An 18,389-nucleotide genomic window follows, 5' to 3' on the forward strand; every position below is an offset into this window, starting at 1 on the left:
CTTGCCTGGAGAATCCCAAGGACAGAGGAATCTGGCGGGCTATAGGCTATGGGGTCACAAAGAGTGGGACACGACTGAGTGACTACCACTAATGAATTGCAAGCGTGAGTGCCAGGCAGGCGCAAGTCATGTGGAGCCCAGTGTCGCAGCTGCTTAAGGTACAGTCAAGCGCCGCTTTTCTCTGCCTTCCTCCTCCATGTGCTGTTGCTCACCCTGTTCCCCTCCTCAGCTCGATGTGCTCTGGCTCCCCATCTCCCATCCTGGGATTGTTCTGAGAGCTGCTTCCTCACTTTGGGCCCCTGGGAACACTCGACCTCCTAACTTGACACCTGCATGGTTTTGATGGTTGAGTCTCCTCCCTGGCTGTCCTGGTCAGGCTCGCAGCAGGTGGCCCCAGATTAGGATACTCTAAGGAAGCTTTAAAGACAGGGGAGCTATTTACAAGGTGTGAGTGAGCTGGTGCAGCTGGTATCTGGAGCTCTGGCTACTCCCAGGCCATAAGCGACAAAGGCAGGAAGTAGTTCCTGGAGGTAGTGAAAGAGGCAGGCAGCCCTGGAGAAGGAATCAGTGCTTCCTGCTGGTTGGGGGTCAGTCCCAGAGTGTGCTGATGAGGTGCAGAGGCTCATTCAGGTCAGCCTCTGGGGAGGCCGAGCAGGATGGGGCAAGGATGGAGGAGGACGGGCACCCTGACCTACACCTGCCTCCTTCCAGGTTCCTTCCTCTTAGGGTTAGGGTTAGAGGTTAAAGGTTCCTTCCTCTTAGGGCCCCCAATGTCCTCCAGAATGATCTAGTTGGTTCCTGCAGGCTCATCAGACACCTAACGACATCTGGACCAGTCAAGAACTCTTGCTGGAGCCCACCTCACTGCCAATCTTCTAGTAGCCTCCAAGAAAATGGATAAGTAGATGCTAACCTGTGTATGGACTCATTTACTGTTCATGACAGCTCTGTGAAGTAGCTCCATTATCGCTGTCCTTTCGCGGACGAGGAAATACAAGCACAGAGAGGTTAGCGGATCCAACCACGGTCACACAGTTGCAAAGTGTCAGAGCCAGGACTGGACCTGGAGTGGAACCAGAACCTATCTTCTTTATCAGTCTGACCAAAACAGCGTCTTCAGGCTTAGGGACAAGCTGGACTGGCTGATCTGGTTTCCATAAAAGCTTCTAGTCCACAAAGGTCCACGGTCCCAATTCCATGAGCTCCCATGGCACCCCGGCCATGCTGCATCAAGAATGCTTCTGGCTCATTCCTTGCCAGGATCCCTCTTCATCCCCACAGGAAGCGCACCCTTCTCTAAGCCCCTGTGTGAACTGGCTCTCATATCCCCTGAGGCAGTGCCAAAAGCCAACACAGAACAGAAGACAAAGAGAATTCAGTTTATTGTTTACAAAACAATGGCTCCAGTAGGAAGGAACACAATCATTATGCTTACAGCAGCGAATAGGGGTGGGGGTGGGGGAAAGTCTAGCTTTAAAATACTTGAAAATCACTGTGTGAAAATGGAGCTTCTGGGCACCTGGGGCTTAGATCTCAACCCAGAGAATGTCCCTAGTCCTCCAACCTTCCTAATTTCATCTCTGGTATTTTCAATATCACACAGCCCTGAATGTTGTGGATATTTATCAAGGAGGTGGGTCAGGGAGCCCAGGTAAGCTAAGTCAGAAAAGACTTGGGCCTTCAGACTGTGTACAGTGGGAGCTGAGCTCGAGAGAGACTTGTCTGTTCCAAACCTTGTTTTCTACTCTTCTGTTATTAGTCTTACAGTGGAAGAAACAACCAGCGCAGGAATGAGGGATCTTTCCTGGGTCCCCTCCGAGCATTTGTATTAAAATTCCAAAGTGGGAAAAGTCTACAAGACAACAGCCAGAGCCTAAAACACGGCCCTTCCCGGCCATCACAAACCCTACATTCTCCTGAGAGGTGAGGTAGCTTCTGGGAGAGGGGCACCGTGGGCTAATGGTGATGGCCCTTCTAGACTTCGGTTCTGGCTGACCTGTGTCCCAAACCTCCACCTTTACTCTGGGGTATGGAGAAGAGACCACAGGGACTAAGACATGCCAAAGTTTCTGTGAAGTTTTTATAAAGAAGAGGCTGCAAAACTCTTAACAGGGAAGCAGAGAAATAAAAGGCCAGGACAGAAATTGCCGGACCAGGTAGGCCTCATCCACAAGCTCCAGGGTAAGGGAGCCCCAGCGTCGGGGGCCAGGTGCAGGCTTGCCAGAACCTGGGGCCCCTCTCTGACTCAGGAATTACACGTTCAAGTCATTTGCGGAAGTCTTTAAAGAAATGGCAATTTCTGATAATTGCTAGAAAAAGGTATTGTATCCTTATCATTGTATCCCTTTGGCCAAGGACTTAGAAATGCTTGAAAACTTGCCTTATGGACTATAACTGCTTAATTACCATTTTCTTCACTGCCGGGAATGAATTTCTTAACTACAGGACTTTGCTCTTGATAAGATTTGCCGATTCCATTTTATAAGAAAGGAAACTAATTAATATATAAGCTAATAATTAAAACTTCAAAGTGCTATGCAGGCACAGAATTTTCCTGAAGACAGAATATACGGGGCCAGACCCTTGAATGGAGAAGTTTGACGTGGGAGCAGGTGGTGGGCCTGTGACCCCTCTTGGGGCACTTTGAGCAGACGTGTTCCCGGAGGCCTGCCCTTGCCCTCACAGCCCTGTGAGGTCCTGCAGTGTAAACAGGTTCTTTTCCAGGGGCCTGGAGGGGTGGATTTAATGCCTGAGGTTCACAAGGAAGAGAAGACGGGTGGTCCAGGAGCACCAGGCTGGCAGCCCCACTTGGCAGACTCACTGTTGGGTTCCCAGAGAGGGCACAGTGCTTGACACACAGTAGGAGCTCAAGAAATATTTATTGAGCAGGAGAAGAAATGGAGAGAAAAGAAAAGGAGGTCAGATGGAAGAAAGGGCTGAATCAGAGGATGGGCCCCAAATTAAGATGCCTGCAATGACTAGCTTCCACCACCAGGTGGAGGCGCAGGGAAATGTCCGGCCTGCAGCTCTGGGAGACACCCCCACCCCGCCACTTCTGTTCCCCTCTGAAAAGCCACATCTCAGGCTGGGACTGAGCTCCCAGTTCTGGAAATTTCTAAACCAGGCACACACCTCAAGAGTTCCAAAAAAAAAAATCAAAACAAGAAAAAAGGATCAACTAAACATCACGTGAAAGTGCAGTCGTTGGGTTTTTATGAAACTTGAGTCCTGACATAGCTTAAAACCGTCCACCCCTCGGCCTGGCTCGTCATCTTGACTTTTCTTGGTTCAAATGAACTCTATGCCCTCGTACTTCACACTCCCGATCTTGGTCTCGGGCAGGAGGAAGCGTCCGTCCAGCGTGAAGGCCATGATGTAGGTGGCGATCTGGCCGCTGTCCTCCTCGGACTTGAGGGCCACGATGATCTGGTCGTCGGTGTTGGGGATGAACTTGAAGGAGGAGAAGCCGTGGGTGGGGACCACTGCCCCCACGTGCTGGACGGTTATGTCCCCGAAGTCCTGGGCGGCGCTCAGCAGCAGGTTGGTGCCCCGGCGCTCGTCGTCCTTCTCGCTGTAGCACTCGTGGCTGGCGCGGCGCGGCAGGAAGAACCAGCGCTGCAGCGTGTCGCTCCAGCAGGCAGACTCGTGGATGAGGTAGCCTGCGGACACACAGGCCGGTCACGGCCCGCCCGACCCGGGCCTGGGCGACCTCACCCCGCATGCAGACCCGCGAGCGGCCGGCGCCCGAGCAGCAGCACCGTTCTTTTCTTTAGCTGTCCGTCTGTCCAGAGTGGCTGAACCCAGCAGGACAGAGCCCATGGGGCCGCATGAGCCTCTGCTGGGCTGCCTCTCTGGCCACCCTCCCTCGCCGGCTCCCCCAACACTGCTGAGTAGCCACGGCTACAAGGTCTGTCTGTATTTCACCTCCTTGGTGCTATTTCACCTCTCTCGGGGCGCAGAGCAGAGAGCTTCTGGAAGAGGCACGAGTAACACTAGGTCTGATCTGAGAAGACGGATCAGGGCAGGTAGGAGAGGCTGCCTCTCAAGCCGAAAAGGATTGTAAGTCAGCCTATCTGGAGGTGAAGCTGTGACCTTAGTCACGTGCTTGAGCCCACTCCAAGCACCGCCCCTCCCTACTATAAACCATGACTTCCAGAAATGAGGGCAAAGAAGCAAAGCTTTGTGCACCTGCTCCCACCGCCAGGTCAGGGGCGAGGCCCGACCTTGGGGCGGCCCCCAGGAGGACACTGCGGACGGGGCTACTATCTAAGCCCGCTGAGTGAGCCTGGGTGAAAAGCAAAAACAGCTCGCTGGCCCCAGAACCCAGAGGCCTGGTGGGAGCAACCGTCAGAGACAGCTGAATGGTCTAACAAGCAAGCTCGCAGTGCCCGTCCGTGGGCCTGGCTCTCACCTGGCGGCCGGATCCCGGCAGCGGCCCGCAGGGCGTTGTAGCTGGACACCCAGTTCTCGTGGTCCACGCTGCCTCTGCAGCCCACCACCTTCACCCACTCTGGGTTCTCATTCAGCACCTCCCCTGTGGCAGTGGTCCACTCCTTGCCCAGGCCGCCCACATACAGATGCTCATCCTTCACGGCCAGCCACTCAGCTTTGAAGCCTGGGGACAGGGAGACAGGGGCGGGGCTGAGGTGAGGGCCAGCCTTCTGCTGGCCTGGCCCATGGGCTCAGTCAGGCCAGAGCAGAGAGCCCTCTGGGCCCGGCAGCTCTAGGTGGCAGAGGTCACTCATGTTGGACTCAACTTGGGGCGATGACAAGAGGATAGGGGATGGGCCAGCCAGCTCGCAGCTCCGTTCGAGGGTGGGCGGTCGGGCCCCTCTCCTTAGAGCAGACACCACGGCGTTCACGTGGGGCAGACGGGCACCACCTCTGCCTTCTGACTCCTGGCTCCTCTCTCCCTGCCCTCTAGCATCTTCCTCCCAAACTCACCCCAGGAACCCTGCTGGATCCCCGCCTCCTTAACCCATGTGAACCCCCCAGTGGAGCAGCCTAGTCCTCTCCCCAGCCACAGAAGTGGCCCTCCACTCACAATCTCTGCAGACCCCAACCTCCCCGTTTCTCCAGCTGTCATGTCAGCCCCATCAGACTACGCCCAACCCTGGGAAAACACAGCAAAGTGCTGGTCACACAGCCACACTCCCGAGGGATTTATGTGCCAGCGGCCAGAGCATAATGGGGCTCAGCACAGATGCTCACAGAAGCCACGCCAATCAGTGTGTTTATTTTCTTAGATGGATTTACTTACCATAAGCCTAGTTGTGAAGGCTCTGTGGGCACTCTGTTCTAGCGTATTCTCACCTGTTCCTACACTGCATTCTAATCTGTGCTTGTTCCCAAATGTTTTGCAAACTTCTGGCTGGTCCAAGGAGCTGTGGCTGCCACCCTCACCTCGGGATGCTTCTCTGCAGGTGGCTCTGGGGGACCCACTGACTTCCTGTGGTCTCCTCCGGCGGACAGGCCACTGGGCAACCCCGAGCTTCCTCTATCCCGCTATCCTCCAGACCCGAAGGGCAAGCAGAACTGCTAGGTGGTGCCGGACACGCGCGGCCGGCCTGAGGCAGAAAGCGGGCAACTGAAGCTTCAATAAAACGGTGGCTGAGAGAGAGTCATGCCAACCTGCCCAGCCTCGGGCCAAGTCGGGACAGATTTTTATCACTTCGAGGGAAGGAGGCCCTGGCAGCCAGCCCAGGGCCCAGTGAGTTAATGCGATTTCTCCTTTGACCCCAGGTGCTGGCAGTGGAGCCTGGCTTTCTGGCAGGTGCAGATCCAGCCACACGCATGGAAGCTGGTGTCAACTCTCCCGCTGCTCCATGTGAAGGTTCTGGCATGCAGGCCCCCCACCCCCACCCCCACAGCTCTGCCACCTGCCTGCTGGCACAGCCGATGTCAGAGGTTGGACTCCACTCAAGGTCGGGGTGGGAGGCACTGCTGTTCACACTCAGACCCTCCCCTGCTGGGTCTTCAGAAAGGAGCAGTTTGCTTTTTAACAAAGTCTCAGTTCAGAATGAGCAAACCTGATGCCCCAGCTTTAAAGCCAAGCCATGTGGAGGGCGCAGTCCCAGCGTGCACTCAAGACACTGATACAGCTGAGGACGCAGAAAGGGGCTGTCCCTGAGGACAGGGCCCAGCGCTCCTCTGGGAGAGACCCCGCTTCCCCGCCAGCCCCCAGCAGAAGCTCACACTCCTGGGCGCGGCTTCAGTTTGAGGTCGCCGAGGACTCTGCTCAGGCTGTGGGGGCTGCAGGTCAGAGGTGGGGTAGACGAGATCTCCCTGACGTCCACCCCTGGACCAGTGACTGCTTTGCTGTGCACGTGCTGAGAACCAACCGGATGACCTGATCTCCAGCACCGCAGCGAGCCCGGGGACAGAGAGCCTGACTTACCTTTCCCCACAGTGCCGTCGCCGTCGGACAGGATGACCCAGGGCACGGCCCTGGAGCCTTCGATCTGGTAGACCACGCCCGTGCGGTCATCCACGGAGTAGAGCTTCCCGTTGAAGACGATCAGATCCGACAGCTCCATGCCCCGCCCCTTTTCTGCCAGGTGGGACTCCAAGACCTCATGGCCTTGGTCCCACTCCACGGCCACCCGGTCCCCGCTGTCTGACAGGGTCAGATAACCCTTCTTTAGGTAACTGACCCAGGTGTTCTCCTCCTGGGCCCTGGACTTTGTGTCCAGGTCAGCAATAACAGCGATCCGGTATCGCGTCCCGCCCGGTGTCCTCTGGGGGGCAGACAGCGGGTAGGTGTCATTGTACCGGGCAGCAGGTGGCTGGACGAGCTTCCAGTTGTGGGTGTTGGGCAGGGGGGGCCGGCCAGGAGGGGGGCGGTGGGTGTAGAGCAGCCAGAGGACAGCGGCGCCCACGAAGGATGGCAGGATCACCTTCCAGCGGGGGCGGAAGCGGGGGTCTGCGGCCTTGGTCATGGACGCCAGCACGGGAAGGCCCCCCACGCTGATCCGGAGAGAGTGCATAGACTCATTCCATTCCGGGGGGTGGGAGAGCTGGACGGGCATCAGACTGAAGGGCGGCGGGACCTGCAACGCAGGGGAAAGGAGAGTGGTCACGACCTGCCAGGCACAGCGCCCCACCTACGAGCAGGCGCACGGTCCAAGGTGGCCTCGTCCAGGGTGACTGGCGTGGCCACGACTCAGCCATTACTGCTCCCTTGGCCTAAGTAAACCCTGACTCTAGCAGCATCTTTGTTTACTCTTATTCAGCAGGAAAAAAGCTTTTCCAAAGCAGAACCATTCCATGTCCTCTGTCCCAGCTGGCAAGACACAAACCTCAGTGAGAGAAAGTTCTGCATAAGCTGGTGCTTTGCAGTCTTGGGAAAGAGGGCATGTGGCAGGCGGGGAGGTAGGGAGGGTTGGGCAGGACAAACTCTCAGAGAGAGTACAGGTCCATTTTAAGCAACGGTCACCTAGGCCAGGAAGCCCTCCCTGATGGCTCTGCTCCCAACGGCAGCCTCCATCCCTTTCCTTGGCACCTGTCACCACTGGACATCATGTTAGTTTATTCATTTGCACCCCCGGCTACTAGAACAGTGCACAGAGCAGACACATGCTCAGTCCGGGAGTTACGTCCTCCTGGGTTACGTTTCTGTGATATTCCAATAAAGCATAAAACACAATCAGCCAAACAAAAACGTGCTGTGCTGAGCTTAGTTGCTCAGTCATGTCTGACTTGCTGTGACCCCGTGGACTGTAGCCTGCCGGGCTCCTCTGTCCATGGGACTTTTCAGGCAAGAACACTGGAGTGGGATGCCATTTCCTCCTCCAGGGGATATTCCCGACCCAGGGATTGAACCTGCACCTCCTCTGTCTCCTGAATTGCAGGGGGATCCTTTACCTGCTGAGCCATCGGGGAAGCCCATTCAAATCAACTATGGAACACAATCAAGCCAAACAGAAACAGTGCAGGTTTTGGCAACATCTGTCCCCTGGCGCCTTTGTGTCATGCAAAAGGCTGAGGGTCCAGAGGCTGACGCGTCCTCATCCCTGGAGCCCTGCCTGTCAGCACTTCAGCTCCAAGGACAGCGTGGCTCGGCCCAGCCCGCTCCCCGGGTGTATCTGGAGGCCGAGCTATGGGGGAGGTGGTGGCGGCCAGGAACAGCGGCTCTTGTCCCTAGCACAGACCACGGCAGCTCACAGGTCACAGCAGCACCAGGGGCAGAAGCAGCAGAACACTGGCCCATGGCCACTCTCAGTCTCGACCTTCAGCTGTGACTTGGCAGGTCTCAGCCTGAGAAACGTCCCTCAGGCCACGGAGCATTTCTGCCTTGGCCCCCAAACAACTAACGGCTGACTCTGCGTAGATGCTCCTCACTCCGCCAGGTGGCAGCTGGGAAGGGTGTGGGGACTCACAAGGGGACTTGGCAGTTCTGTGAACCACCCCCCACCACAATGTAGACCATGTGGTCTGGCTCCTGGGATGGAAAATGAAGGCCACAGGCCCATATGGGAAACAGGCCTCCCATCCCCTTGCTTTCCGGATAGATTCTTAGGTTTTGGCCGCAGGGTCAAGTACAGAAAAGGGACTTCTAAGGAGCAGGGAAGACATCGGGGCCCTGCAGAATGGCCTCAGAGTCCTCCTCCCCTCCCCTGGGCATGGGCCCGACTCCCCTCCTGGGAGAGGGCTCCCTCCGCCCCCAGGAAGCAGTCCCCCAATTTGCCATGGAGATGTGAGCTGGTCGCTGGGGACCTCGAGGGAAAGCAGGAGTCCTGGCCCCGCCTCTGGTCTCGCCAAACCACGGCTTCAAAAGCACGGCCAGGCCGAAGCTGCCCGCTGTCCACATCCAGCCCACCATCACCACTGAGCTCTCAGCTCCTGCATCTCACCTCCTGGTCAAGATTCTGCCTGGATTTCTGATACACATTCGCCTGCAATTCTTCCTTCAGAAATCGAAGCAGCAATGGCGGACGGCCATCGTCACAGGTGTCCTGGTCGAAACTTCCATGAAAACCCTGGGAGACACAACTCTCCGTGTGAACACACTTCAACCAAAAGTTATGAGCCACCACCACCTCGAAAAGCCCAGGTGTGGCCCCGATCCCCCTCCGTCTGCAGCATCTGCTCTGTCAGCCCCAGCGACCCGGCTGCCTGCCTCCTCTCCATCGGCTCCCACGGCCCCTTCTCACAGGAACCACGCAGGTGCCCTCTTGCTGCCACCCCCCGACCCTGACACCCACTGGTGCCCTGTGGGCACCGACACCTGCCATTCAAGCCAGTCCCTCTGGCGTGTCATTCCCTGCTTTGGGAGCAAACCCTCGCTAGTTACACAACCCGTCAACCCCAACCCGGCCCCAGCAAGCCGGCTCCTCTGCCTGCCGACCAACCACTCTTCTACCCCGCGTCCCCCAGACAGGGCTCGCTGTCCTGTCCCGGCTCCTGATGGTCTTGCTCGCACTCCTCAGAAGGGCCTCCCTGCCCACTCTCTACCCCACAGCATACTGCGCCGAAGGAATGAAAAGGACACCCACTTCCTGAGCAGCTGAGGTTCCTTGCCCCTGCACCCCAGCTTAGGTACACGCAAACCCCCGGCCCTGGATCCAGCCGGACGGTTGAGCTGCCTGCCGTCACAGGGCTGCAGGGGCAGTGGGCAGAGTGCCTGCCAGCGCAGACATTGTCTCCATCGTGCTGTGTGCCCTCACAGCCCTTGGTGGGCTCTTCGTTTCTGGGTTGCAGTCCTGGTGTCCCCCCTCACTCGCTCCCAGCAGACTCTGAGGACGCCACCAGCAGCTAGGGCCCAGTGGAGCCCGCCCGGCTCCCCGGCCCCGGTCCGGGGGAGGACCTCCTGCTTGCTCAGGGTCAGGTCAGCCATGCCTGCTCTACGGTTCCTTCTCACAGTCTGTACTTGTCCATATCTCCCATCCGAGCCACTGTTTGGCTCCAGGGTACACTCTCAGGTACTGGTAGCGCTCGGTATGTGAAAGGGTGACATCGTGCCTCTGTGAATGAAGGCAGAGCCCACCCTCCCCATCCCGGAGGAGCGTCCTCTCCCCCGTCCTAGCTAGGGTCCACTGCTGGCCCCGGAGACGCCCCACCCACAGGCAGGCCTGCTCCTGGGGCCCAGCCACAGGGTGTCCCGCTGCACCTCCTGCCAGCAGCAACGGGGCCGCCAGTGGTGACCTGTCTGCGATCCTCTTCCCTCTCTTCTTGGCCCTCAAGGCAGGCTCCTTCCTCGTCACCCACCGCTTCTCCTTCTGAATCCACACCCTCCCAGCCCGAATGTCTCCCTGGAATCCAGGCCAGGAGCCCAGCTGCTGAGCCTCCCGCGCCTGCAGCAGGTTCTGGGCAGGAAGGCACCGCTGGCCGGAGGCACTCCCAGCTCTCAGTGCCAGCCTGGGCAGCAGTCAAATCGCTCACGCCGCCACATCCTGGCGGGTGCCAGGGCCCCTCACCTGTCCGCACCCCAGCTCTCAACTCCACACCACTCCCCTCCCCGCCCCAGCCTCTGCCCTGGTCTTGTCTCACCTTGGCCTCCTGATGACCCAGACCTCTGGGCAACCTGAGTTCTGCCCGTTATCAGCCGCGTGACCTCAAGCAAGTGACCTTGCTCCTCTGGATCTCCGTCTCTCCACGTGTAAACTGTGCACATGACAGATCGGCTTCCCAGGGCCACGGCCGCCGGGTCAGACGCTGTGGGACTTGGCACTGACCACCCGCTGCTGTCCAGCGCTTCCCTCCTCACATTATGAGCACCTGTGCTCAGGCCTGGGGGGCCCAGCTCTGCGGGCGAAGCTGGCACAGGGGGCCAGCCCACTCCTGTGAGTGTGGGCATGGCCAGAACCAGGGACTAGATGGCCCACAAAGCTGAGAATACCCACGCTCTGCTCCCCTAGAGAAACAGATCCTCCCCAATCCATCCTTCACACAACTGACTGAGACTTTCCTGAAAAGTGAATCTTTACCAGGCCCCAGCGCCTTCCTGCCAAAGGACAAGCTCCTCAGCCTGCAGGCGAAGCTTCGCATCCTCGCACACGTTCAGCACCGCCTTGTTGTGATCCCACAATCCGTATGCCAGACACTCACACAGGACGCTTTCTCCCCTCAGCCACATGGACCCACCTAGCAGTTCCTGGCTGTCCCATGAGAGCACTTGCTGTCCTGTCCCCCTCCTGCCCTGCGTCCATGTGAAGTGCCCCCCACCCCCCCGTAAGTGTCCCTCCTGTGAGGGGCTGACATCCCAAAGGCAGCCGGGCTGGATCTCAGGACCTGGGACTGTCCCCTTCTATGGCAACAGGGACTGTGCAGACGAGAGCCAGTCAGGGGCCTTGCGATGGTGAGATTGCCCAGGTGGGCCCTCAGTGTGACCGTGTCCTCACAGAAGGGGGGGCGGGGGATGTGATGGCTGAGGAGGCCATGTGACCACGGCCGAGAAACACACAGGACCCCGAGGAGCTGGAAGAGGTGAGGATGGACTGTCCCCGGCACCTTCAGCGGAGCGCAGCCCTGCCCACACTATTTCAGCCCAGTGAAATGACACCTGCTCTGGCCTCCAGAACAATGAGGGCACGTGTGCTCTGTTCAGCTGAGAAGTCTGTGGCGACGTATGAGGCCAGGCCTAGAAATCAATGTACCTGATGCCGGCTGCACCTCTTGGGGCTCTGCCGTTTCTCTGGCTGCGACCCGGTCTCAGCCTCCCCACTGACTCTGAGCCCCAGGAGCCCAGGGGCTCTGCTCAGTCAGGTTGGCTCCCAAGACCAAAGGAGGCCTGGGCTTCAATCACATTTTGCTACATCAACACTTATTTGATTGCTTTCGGTAACCAGAGAGTTTGGGCTGCCTTCCAGAAAGCCCCTTCAGCTTCACCACTGGATCAAAGCCCAACCTTGGTGTCCATCCCTCCTTTGGCATCCCAAGGGATTATTTTTATTTTGTAGAAAAAGAAAGTTTCCAATCAGATTCGTTTTCATGCCGTGCCACGACCCGCCGGTTTATCATCTAAAACTGATGGTGAGCTGCCTGTAGTCTCTTGTTGCTGGAGGCCTGGCTCTGAGAGAGAGCTTGCATTTTCATTAAAAAAAACAAAAACCTGCCATCCATGAAAACCAAGAGACAAGCCAGCACAGGTGAGATGTGAAATGGACAAAGCCGTTCCCAGAAGGGCCTACCCCCTGCCCACACACCTCCGAACACTAAACGGTTTAAATGTCTGCGCTACGTGATGAGAAGTTTGTCAACCCCACCACGTGCAGCTCGAGCTCAGTCGCTCAGTTGTGTCTGACTTTGCGATCCCAAGAACTGTAGCCCTCCAGGCTCCTTTGTCCCTGGGATTCTCCCAGGCAAGAATACTGTAGTGGGTTGCCATTTCCTTCTCCAGGGGATCTTCCTGACCCAGGGATCAAACCCACATCTCCTCTCCTGCATTGTAGGCAGATTCTTTACCCACTGAGCCATCATAATGGATCGATTTTTAAAAAAAATGTTTTTCTTTATTTGACCGCATTGGGTCTTAGTTGCACACGTGGGAGCTAGTTCCCAGATCAGGGACTGACTCTGAGCCTCCTGCATTGGGAGTGCGCAGCCTTAGTCACTGGACCACAAAGGAGGTCCCAGGCTGATTTTATATAACCAGGAAAACTGGAATCAAGTCGCTGTGGTAGAAAGTCATGAGCTCTTTGGCCGGCCAGGCTCACCTGTTCAGGGGGCATGCCTGCCTTTGCTCCCATTCAGAAACCCCTGGGAACCACACCCCTCCGGGCTTCCTTTCTCCCGTGCCAGTCCCACTGAAACATCTCTGGAAAGACATCTCTGGCTGTCGAGGGGCAACCACCACCCAGGAGGTTCGCGTTCTAATCTCCTTCCCGGTCCCCTCTCTTTGGGGCGGGTGTCAAGAATGGCTCGCTGACACTCCTGCTTTTCTGGTGTCCGTGGAACCAGCACTTCCTTAGAAGACAGGCTGCAAACAGCCAAGTGGGGTGCTGGTGATTATCCACTGGGCAGTGGACTCCAGACCCAAGGGAGGCGGCACCAACCTCTTGCTGTACATCACCCCAGCAGCAGCAGCCCCTCCGAGGTCTGGTTACAGTTAAGGAGAAGGACAGGCTCTGACACCCCTACTTTCACGGGCCTTTTATCACTGGACTCTACCAAGACTTAAAAGAAAGTGGGTGGCGACACCCGACACAGCCAAGAGCCTTTTTCTGTAGATTCCTTCAGGACAGGGGTGTGACAGGTGGCAGGGCAAACAGGTTTAACGACAGCTGCCAAGGCTATCCGCCCCCCACCCCCCTTCAGGATCTAGGGAGGCAGGAAGCACAGTGTGGAGATAAGGAGGCCCCTCCCTGCTCCCTGCTGCCTCGGGGGCAGCCGCTCTCCTCCCCGGGGAGCAACTGCCTTCCTGGCCCCACCTGGCTCCTAGAGAGCGAGTTCCTGCTCTGCTCACTGCCAAAGGGCACTTCCTGGTTAGAAAGTCAAGAACTCATCCCATTGACAGCACTAAGCATGAAGGGTTTCACAGCTCCAGCGAGACGGCATCTCAAAGAATGCAGACGGTGTGTCTCAGCTTCTGGAAAATATGACCTGATTCAAGGCATTTTTCTGTTTTGGACTTGCCAAGGCTTACTATTTTGTACTATTTTAGGCCATTTCAAATGTGGACAGGGTAGACAGTGGAAGGAAACCAGGAAGGACGGGAAAGGTCCACAGCAGTCCAGTATGTCCTTTTCAGTCCAGTTTCTCAGTCATGTCTGACTCTTTGCGACTCCTTGGACTGCAACACGCCAGGCCTCCCTGACCATCACCAACTCCTGGAGTTTGAGGACTCAAACTCATGTCCATTGAGTCGGTGATGCCATCCAACCACCTCATCCTCTGTCGTCCCCTTCTCCTCCCGCCTTCAATCTTTCCCAGCTTCAGGGTCTTTTCAAATGAGTCAGCTATTCCCATCAGGTGGCCAAAATATTGGAGGTTCAGCTTCAACACCAGTCCTTCCAATGAATACTAAGGTCAGAGCTGAAACTCCGGGCCCTACCTGAGTCTGCACCTTCCCAGGCTCCTCTTACTCTGTATACAGGCATTCACAACTGCATGCTGAATCCGGTTACATACAGCTCGAGGTAACTTATTTTTCAGCCCTCTGGCTTGTTTTAAGGTCACTACCCAAGAGGAGTGAATTTGTTTTCTGTTGCTGCTATTAACAAATCACCACAGACTCGGCGGCTTACACACCACAAACTCACTTTAGGGTCTCGGAGGACGGAAGTCTGACATGGGTCTCACTGGACTAAAATCAAGGGCTGTGTCCTTTTCTGAGGAGCTGGCCTTTCTCAGCTTCTCGCGGCTGCCCACATTTCTTGGCTTGCGGCCCCTTCCTCCACCTTCAAAGCCGGCAACAACACTGTCTTGCTCTGGCCTTTCTGCTGTCACTTCCCTCTCAAGTTCTCCTCTCTCCCTCTTCCGCGTTTAAAGGCTCTGTGATTGCTCGATAACCCAGCATGGTTTCCCTATTTTAAGGTCGTGGGTTAACAACCTTAATTCCATCTGCTACTTTAATATCCCCTTGTGAAAGTAAAGTCGCTCAGTTGTGTCTCACTCTTTGCGACCCCATGGACTGTAGCCCACCAGGCTCCTCCATCAGTGGGATTTTCCAGGCAAGAATACTGGAGTGGGTTGTCATCTCCTTCTCCAGGGGATCTTCCCGACCGAGAGATCGAACCCAGGTCTCCAGCATCACAGGCATTCTGTACATCTGAGCCACCAGGGAATCCCTAATAACCCCATGCCACGTGATATATTTGTAGATTCTGAGGGTCAGGATGTGGACATCTTGGGGGGGCACTATTCTGCCAACCACAAGGAGAGAGACAGAGAAAGAACCCCCAGCTTTTCCAAAGGGGCAGGGCCGTTCGCACACAGCTCTGTCTCCAGGGTGGGCACACGGCTCTGTCTCCGGGGTGGGCACACGGCTCTGTCTCCGGGGTGGGCACACGGTGTCAGGATCGCCCACAGTTTGTAGTTACTGCCATCATGGGAGGGCTGCGTGTGCTTCAGTTGTATCATTAAAGCTATACTTGGAGGATTTTTAGCAAAAAGTGATCTTTCCAGTTGAAAGCGAGGTGTCATACACAAAACCACACGTCACTGGGGCTGTTTATGCAGAGAGCCCACAAATACGAGGACACAATCATCCCATGATCCATCTGAATCAGGGCTTGCTCCCAGACAGTGGAGCTGCAACTTCAAGAAGCTGTTTCCTCCCGGCACTTTTCTCAGTGGCAGACACCGCTGGGACTCACTCAACCCTCAGAGCCCTTCTGTGGGGGCTCCAACCCGCAGACACCGCTGGGACTCACTCAACCCTTGGAGCCCTTCTGTGGGGGCTCCAACCTCACCCTCACCCCACACCGTCAGTAACCGTAACAGTATCTGGTCTGGCCCTGTCTGACCCCTGCTGTCTGGGGCCCTACTCCAGCCTCATTCCCCATGGCTTGTTCCCCCAGCTGAACAAGAATGCAAGTCGGGCTCTGCTTCAGAACCTGAAGCTGTGAGTTCCACTTAATGACTGGACCTACTACAGGTAAACAAGTAGGATTAAAAAAAAAAAGGTATACAGGAAGTGAGAAAACTGAACACCCTCCCAAACAGATTTCTCTATCACCAGGATTATTTTTTTCTAATAGATCATCTTGAGTCTAGTGAAACGGGAAATCAACAGAGGTCCTTAAAGATTAATATGAAAGTTTTAGATTCCCCTAACGTTGGCATTTAATAATATCTTTCCAGGAATCTCCACAGTCCAGGGTGTTACTGAAGGGAAAAGTAACATCACTACCATTTTCCCTGCAGTGTCCTAGGTACCATTCCACAATCATCTGAACGATAGAGAAATGACTTATCACAGTGTAGACCCATTTCAGGACTCCAGACCACACTCCCAGATCTGAAGTACTCTGTTTCTGAAGAACACCACACTGGAGCATGTGTCCACCCACCCTCCACAGCTGCCACGAGGACTGCCACGTTGCTGCTGGCAAGTCCTGAGACTCAGATGAAAGGGGCGTGTGTATGTGGCAGCCTGCAGTGCTCACCTCAAAGGCCAGAGTCAGGGAGTAGGGCGGACACAGCCACTCCTCCTGCACCCTGGGTCCCTCCTCCCCACATCTGTGGCTCAGGGAGGCTGGGCACACGTGCAGGGTGCAGTCAGATTGGCAGGTAAGAAATCCCTCAAGTATCAACAGCTTAAACACATCACTGCTGCGGGCTATGAAAACAAGGGGTGAATTACATTTGGGTAACATCTTTAGGGGGAAGAAAGCAGACTTTCAGCTAACAGAAGGAATGGAATAATCAGATCATACGGTGCCACAAAGCATACTTGCCCGTAGGGGATTTCCTCCACCACCCTGTGACATCACAGCGCCTTGTGTGATCAGGTTAACTGACGGGAAAAAGTGAGAAGATGGAGAATCCTGGCCCCACACCACTGCAGAGGCCTCGTGACAGTGCCTGACCAAATCGACCCGTCTCCCCTGAGTCCTCTCCCAAAGACACTCTCAGGATGGGAGGCCCCTACCAAGTGCAGAGGGAGTGGCTGGCTGGTTGGTGTGCCTCTCAGGCCGAATAGAGGGCTCATTGAGGCCGGCAGGGAGGCGCCCCAGGGGCTGGCTGCTTGCTGGCTCTTCTGGGAGGAGCCCCACCAAGTCCACAGGCGCAGGCTGGGCTGTGTCACTGGCAGGCCTGTGGGGTGAGGCTGGGGGCTGGAGGAAGGCCCGCAGCCCAGCCCAGGCAGATTTTTCTCAATCAAGCTCCTCAAGGGAGAGGAGGGGGAGGTTGCAGAGACCCTAGGGCTCCTGAAGGGCTACAGCACCTGCTTCCTTTTCATGGACCCCTGGATACCCCGTGCTTTTGTTAACGTTTGGTCCTTAGACAGAAGGGCCAGCAAGATTCACTTGACCTCAATAGATGCAGGCTCCCACATCTACAATTTGTTCAGAAATGGGTAGGAAAAGATGTCAAGCACATACCCTGAGGCAGGCATAGGAAATGGGGCTGGAGTGCAAAGAGGCACCCATCTCCTGGGGGACCCTCAGGTGCCTGCCAAGCCTAGGGACATGAGCGCAAGGGTCACGACAAACCACAGGGATGGGCAAAGTGCCTGTCCTAGGAATGGTGCCCATCCTGACCAGAAGGTGGGGAGGAGAGGATGGAGAGGGGGCAGGGCAGTCTGGGTGCAAAAGGAAAGAGGGGAAGGAGAGGAAGGCCTGCTGGGGTGGGGGGACACTGACCTGCTGCAGGTGTGACAGAGTGCCAGTCAGAGAGGGGAGGGGTTCCCTAACTGGTCAGGAGAAACCCTGCAGAGGTCACAGAGGCTGGTAATGAAATCACAGCGAGCAGGAGAGGGATGTCCTCCAGGATAGTTAAGCCTCAGGAAGGGAATGCATCCTCCAGGCTCAGAGGGGGTGATGTCCCAACCTAGGCGGAGGGGCGAGGTGTCCACAAGTCAGAGGGGGCAGGAGTCCTGCAGTCAGAGGGGTGGTGGACCGCACCAGTCAGAGGGTGGACGAGTCCCCCAGGTCAGAGAGGGTCGTCCTGCAGTCACACGAGGGAGGTATCTCCTAAGTCAGAGGGGGGAAGTGTCCCGTAGGTCAGAGGAGGTAAGAGTCTTACAAGTCAGAGGAGAGGGAGGCGTCCCACCCTAGTCAGCAAGTCAAGGGGGGCGGGGGCCCCACTCAGGGAGAAGGGGGATGGAGCCTGGGGTCGGAGGAGAGACGCGGCGGGGTCGGAGCGGGCAGCAGGCGCCGGCGAGCCGCCGGCAGGCCGTCACTCACCCGGTGCGGGGTGGCTCCGGGGCCCGCGGGCGGCGGGGCCTCGCTGCGGGTAGCGCCGGGGACCCAGCGGGAGGCCGACTTCCGCCCGGCGCGCTCGCCCCGCCTCCGGGCAACACGCTCCCGGCAGCCCTCGCTCCGCGGCTGCGCGCCGACGCCCACTGCGGGCTTCTGGGAGTTGTGGGTTTTTTTGTGTGTGTTTTTTTTTTTTTTTTTTTTGCTGCTCAGAGAGCAGGTCCGGGGGGAGGAGCCGCTCGCTGGGAGGGGGCCCGAGGGCGGTGTGCTCCACCCGCAGGCCGTTTTCGGCGAGTTATTCCAGAACTTTGGCCAAAATGGAAGCGGGGGATGGAATGAAGTCTATGAGGAAGGAGTTGTCATTCCTCCAGCTGAGATTGCAGGATCCCTCTCCTGGAGGCAGGGAAGCTTGGACCCCTTTCTGCCACCCTCATTCAGAGGGTAAAGAATCCGCCTGCAATGCAGGCTTCGATCCCTGGAAAAGGAAATAGCGACCCACTCCAGTATTTTTTTTTTTTTTTTTTTCTTTTCCCCCACTCCTTATTCATTAGGGCTTCCCAGGTGGCGCTAGTGGTGAAGAACCCGCTTGCC

At 56.7% G+C, this 18,389-nt stretch overlaps 1 protein-coding gene across 2 annotated transcripts; it reads right to left on the bottom strand.

Annotated features, from left to right (window-relative positions):
* Positions 1-1,363: 1,363 nt before the first annotated feature.
* Positions 1,364-17,907, bottom strand: CANT1 (calcium activated nucleotidase 1). Of its 2 annotated transcripts, XM_055575285.1 has the most exons (5): positions 17,787-17,887; positions 8,853-8,978; positions 6,398-7,049; positions 4,412-4,615; positions 1,364-3,659 (listed from the first exon to the last, which is right to left on the bottom strand). In XM_055575285.1, exons 3-5 carry the CDS (start codon positions 7,026-7,028, stop codon positions 3,289-3,291), a joined length of 1,206 nt encoding a protein of 401 aa, XP_055431260.1. In that variant the 5' UTR covers positions 7,029-7,049; positions 8,853-8,978; positions 17,787-17,887; the 3' UTR covers positions 1,364-3,288. The 2 variants fall into 2 exon arrangements, with proteins under 2 accessions (XP_055431260.1, XP_055431261.1); XM_055575286.1 differs by lacking the exon at positions 8,853-8,978 and having other exon boundaries at positions 17,787-17,907.
* Between the last annotated feature and the right edge of the window lie 482 nt (positions 17,908-18,389).

Source organism: Bubalus kerabau, chromosome 4, assembly GCF_029407905.1.
Source record: "Bubalus kerabau isolate K-KA32 ecotype Philippines breed swamp buffalo chromosome 4, PCC_UOA_SB_1v2, whole genome shotgun sequence".
NCBI classification, from domain to species: domain Eukaryota; kingdom Metazoa; phylum Chordata; class Mammalia; order Artiodactyla; family Bovidae; genus Bubalus; species Bubalus kerabau.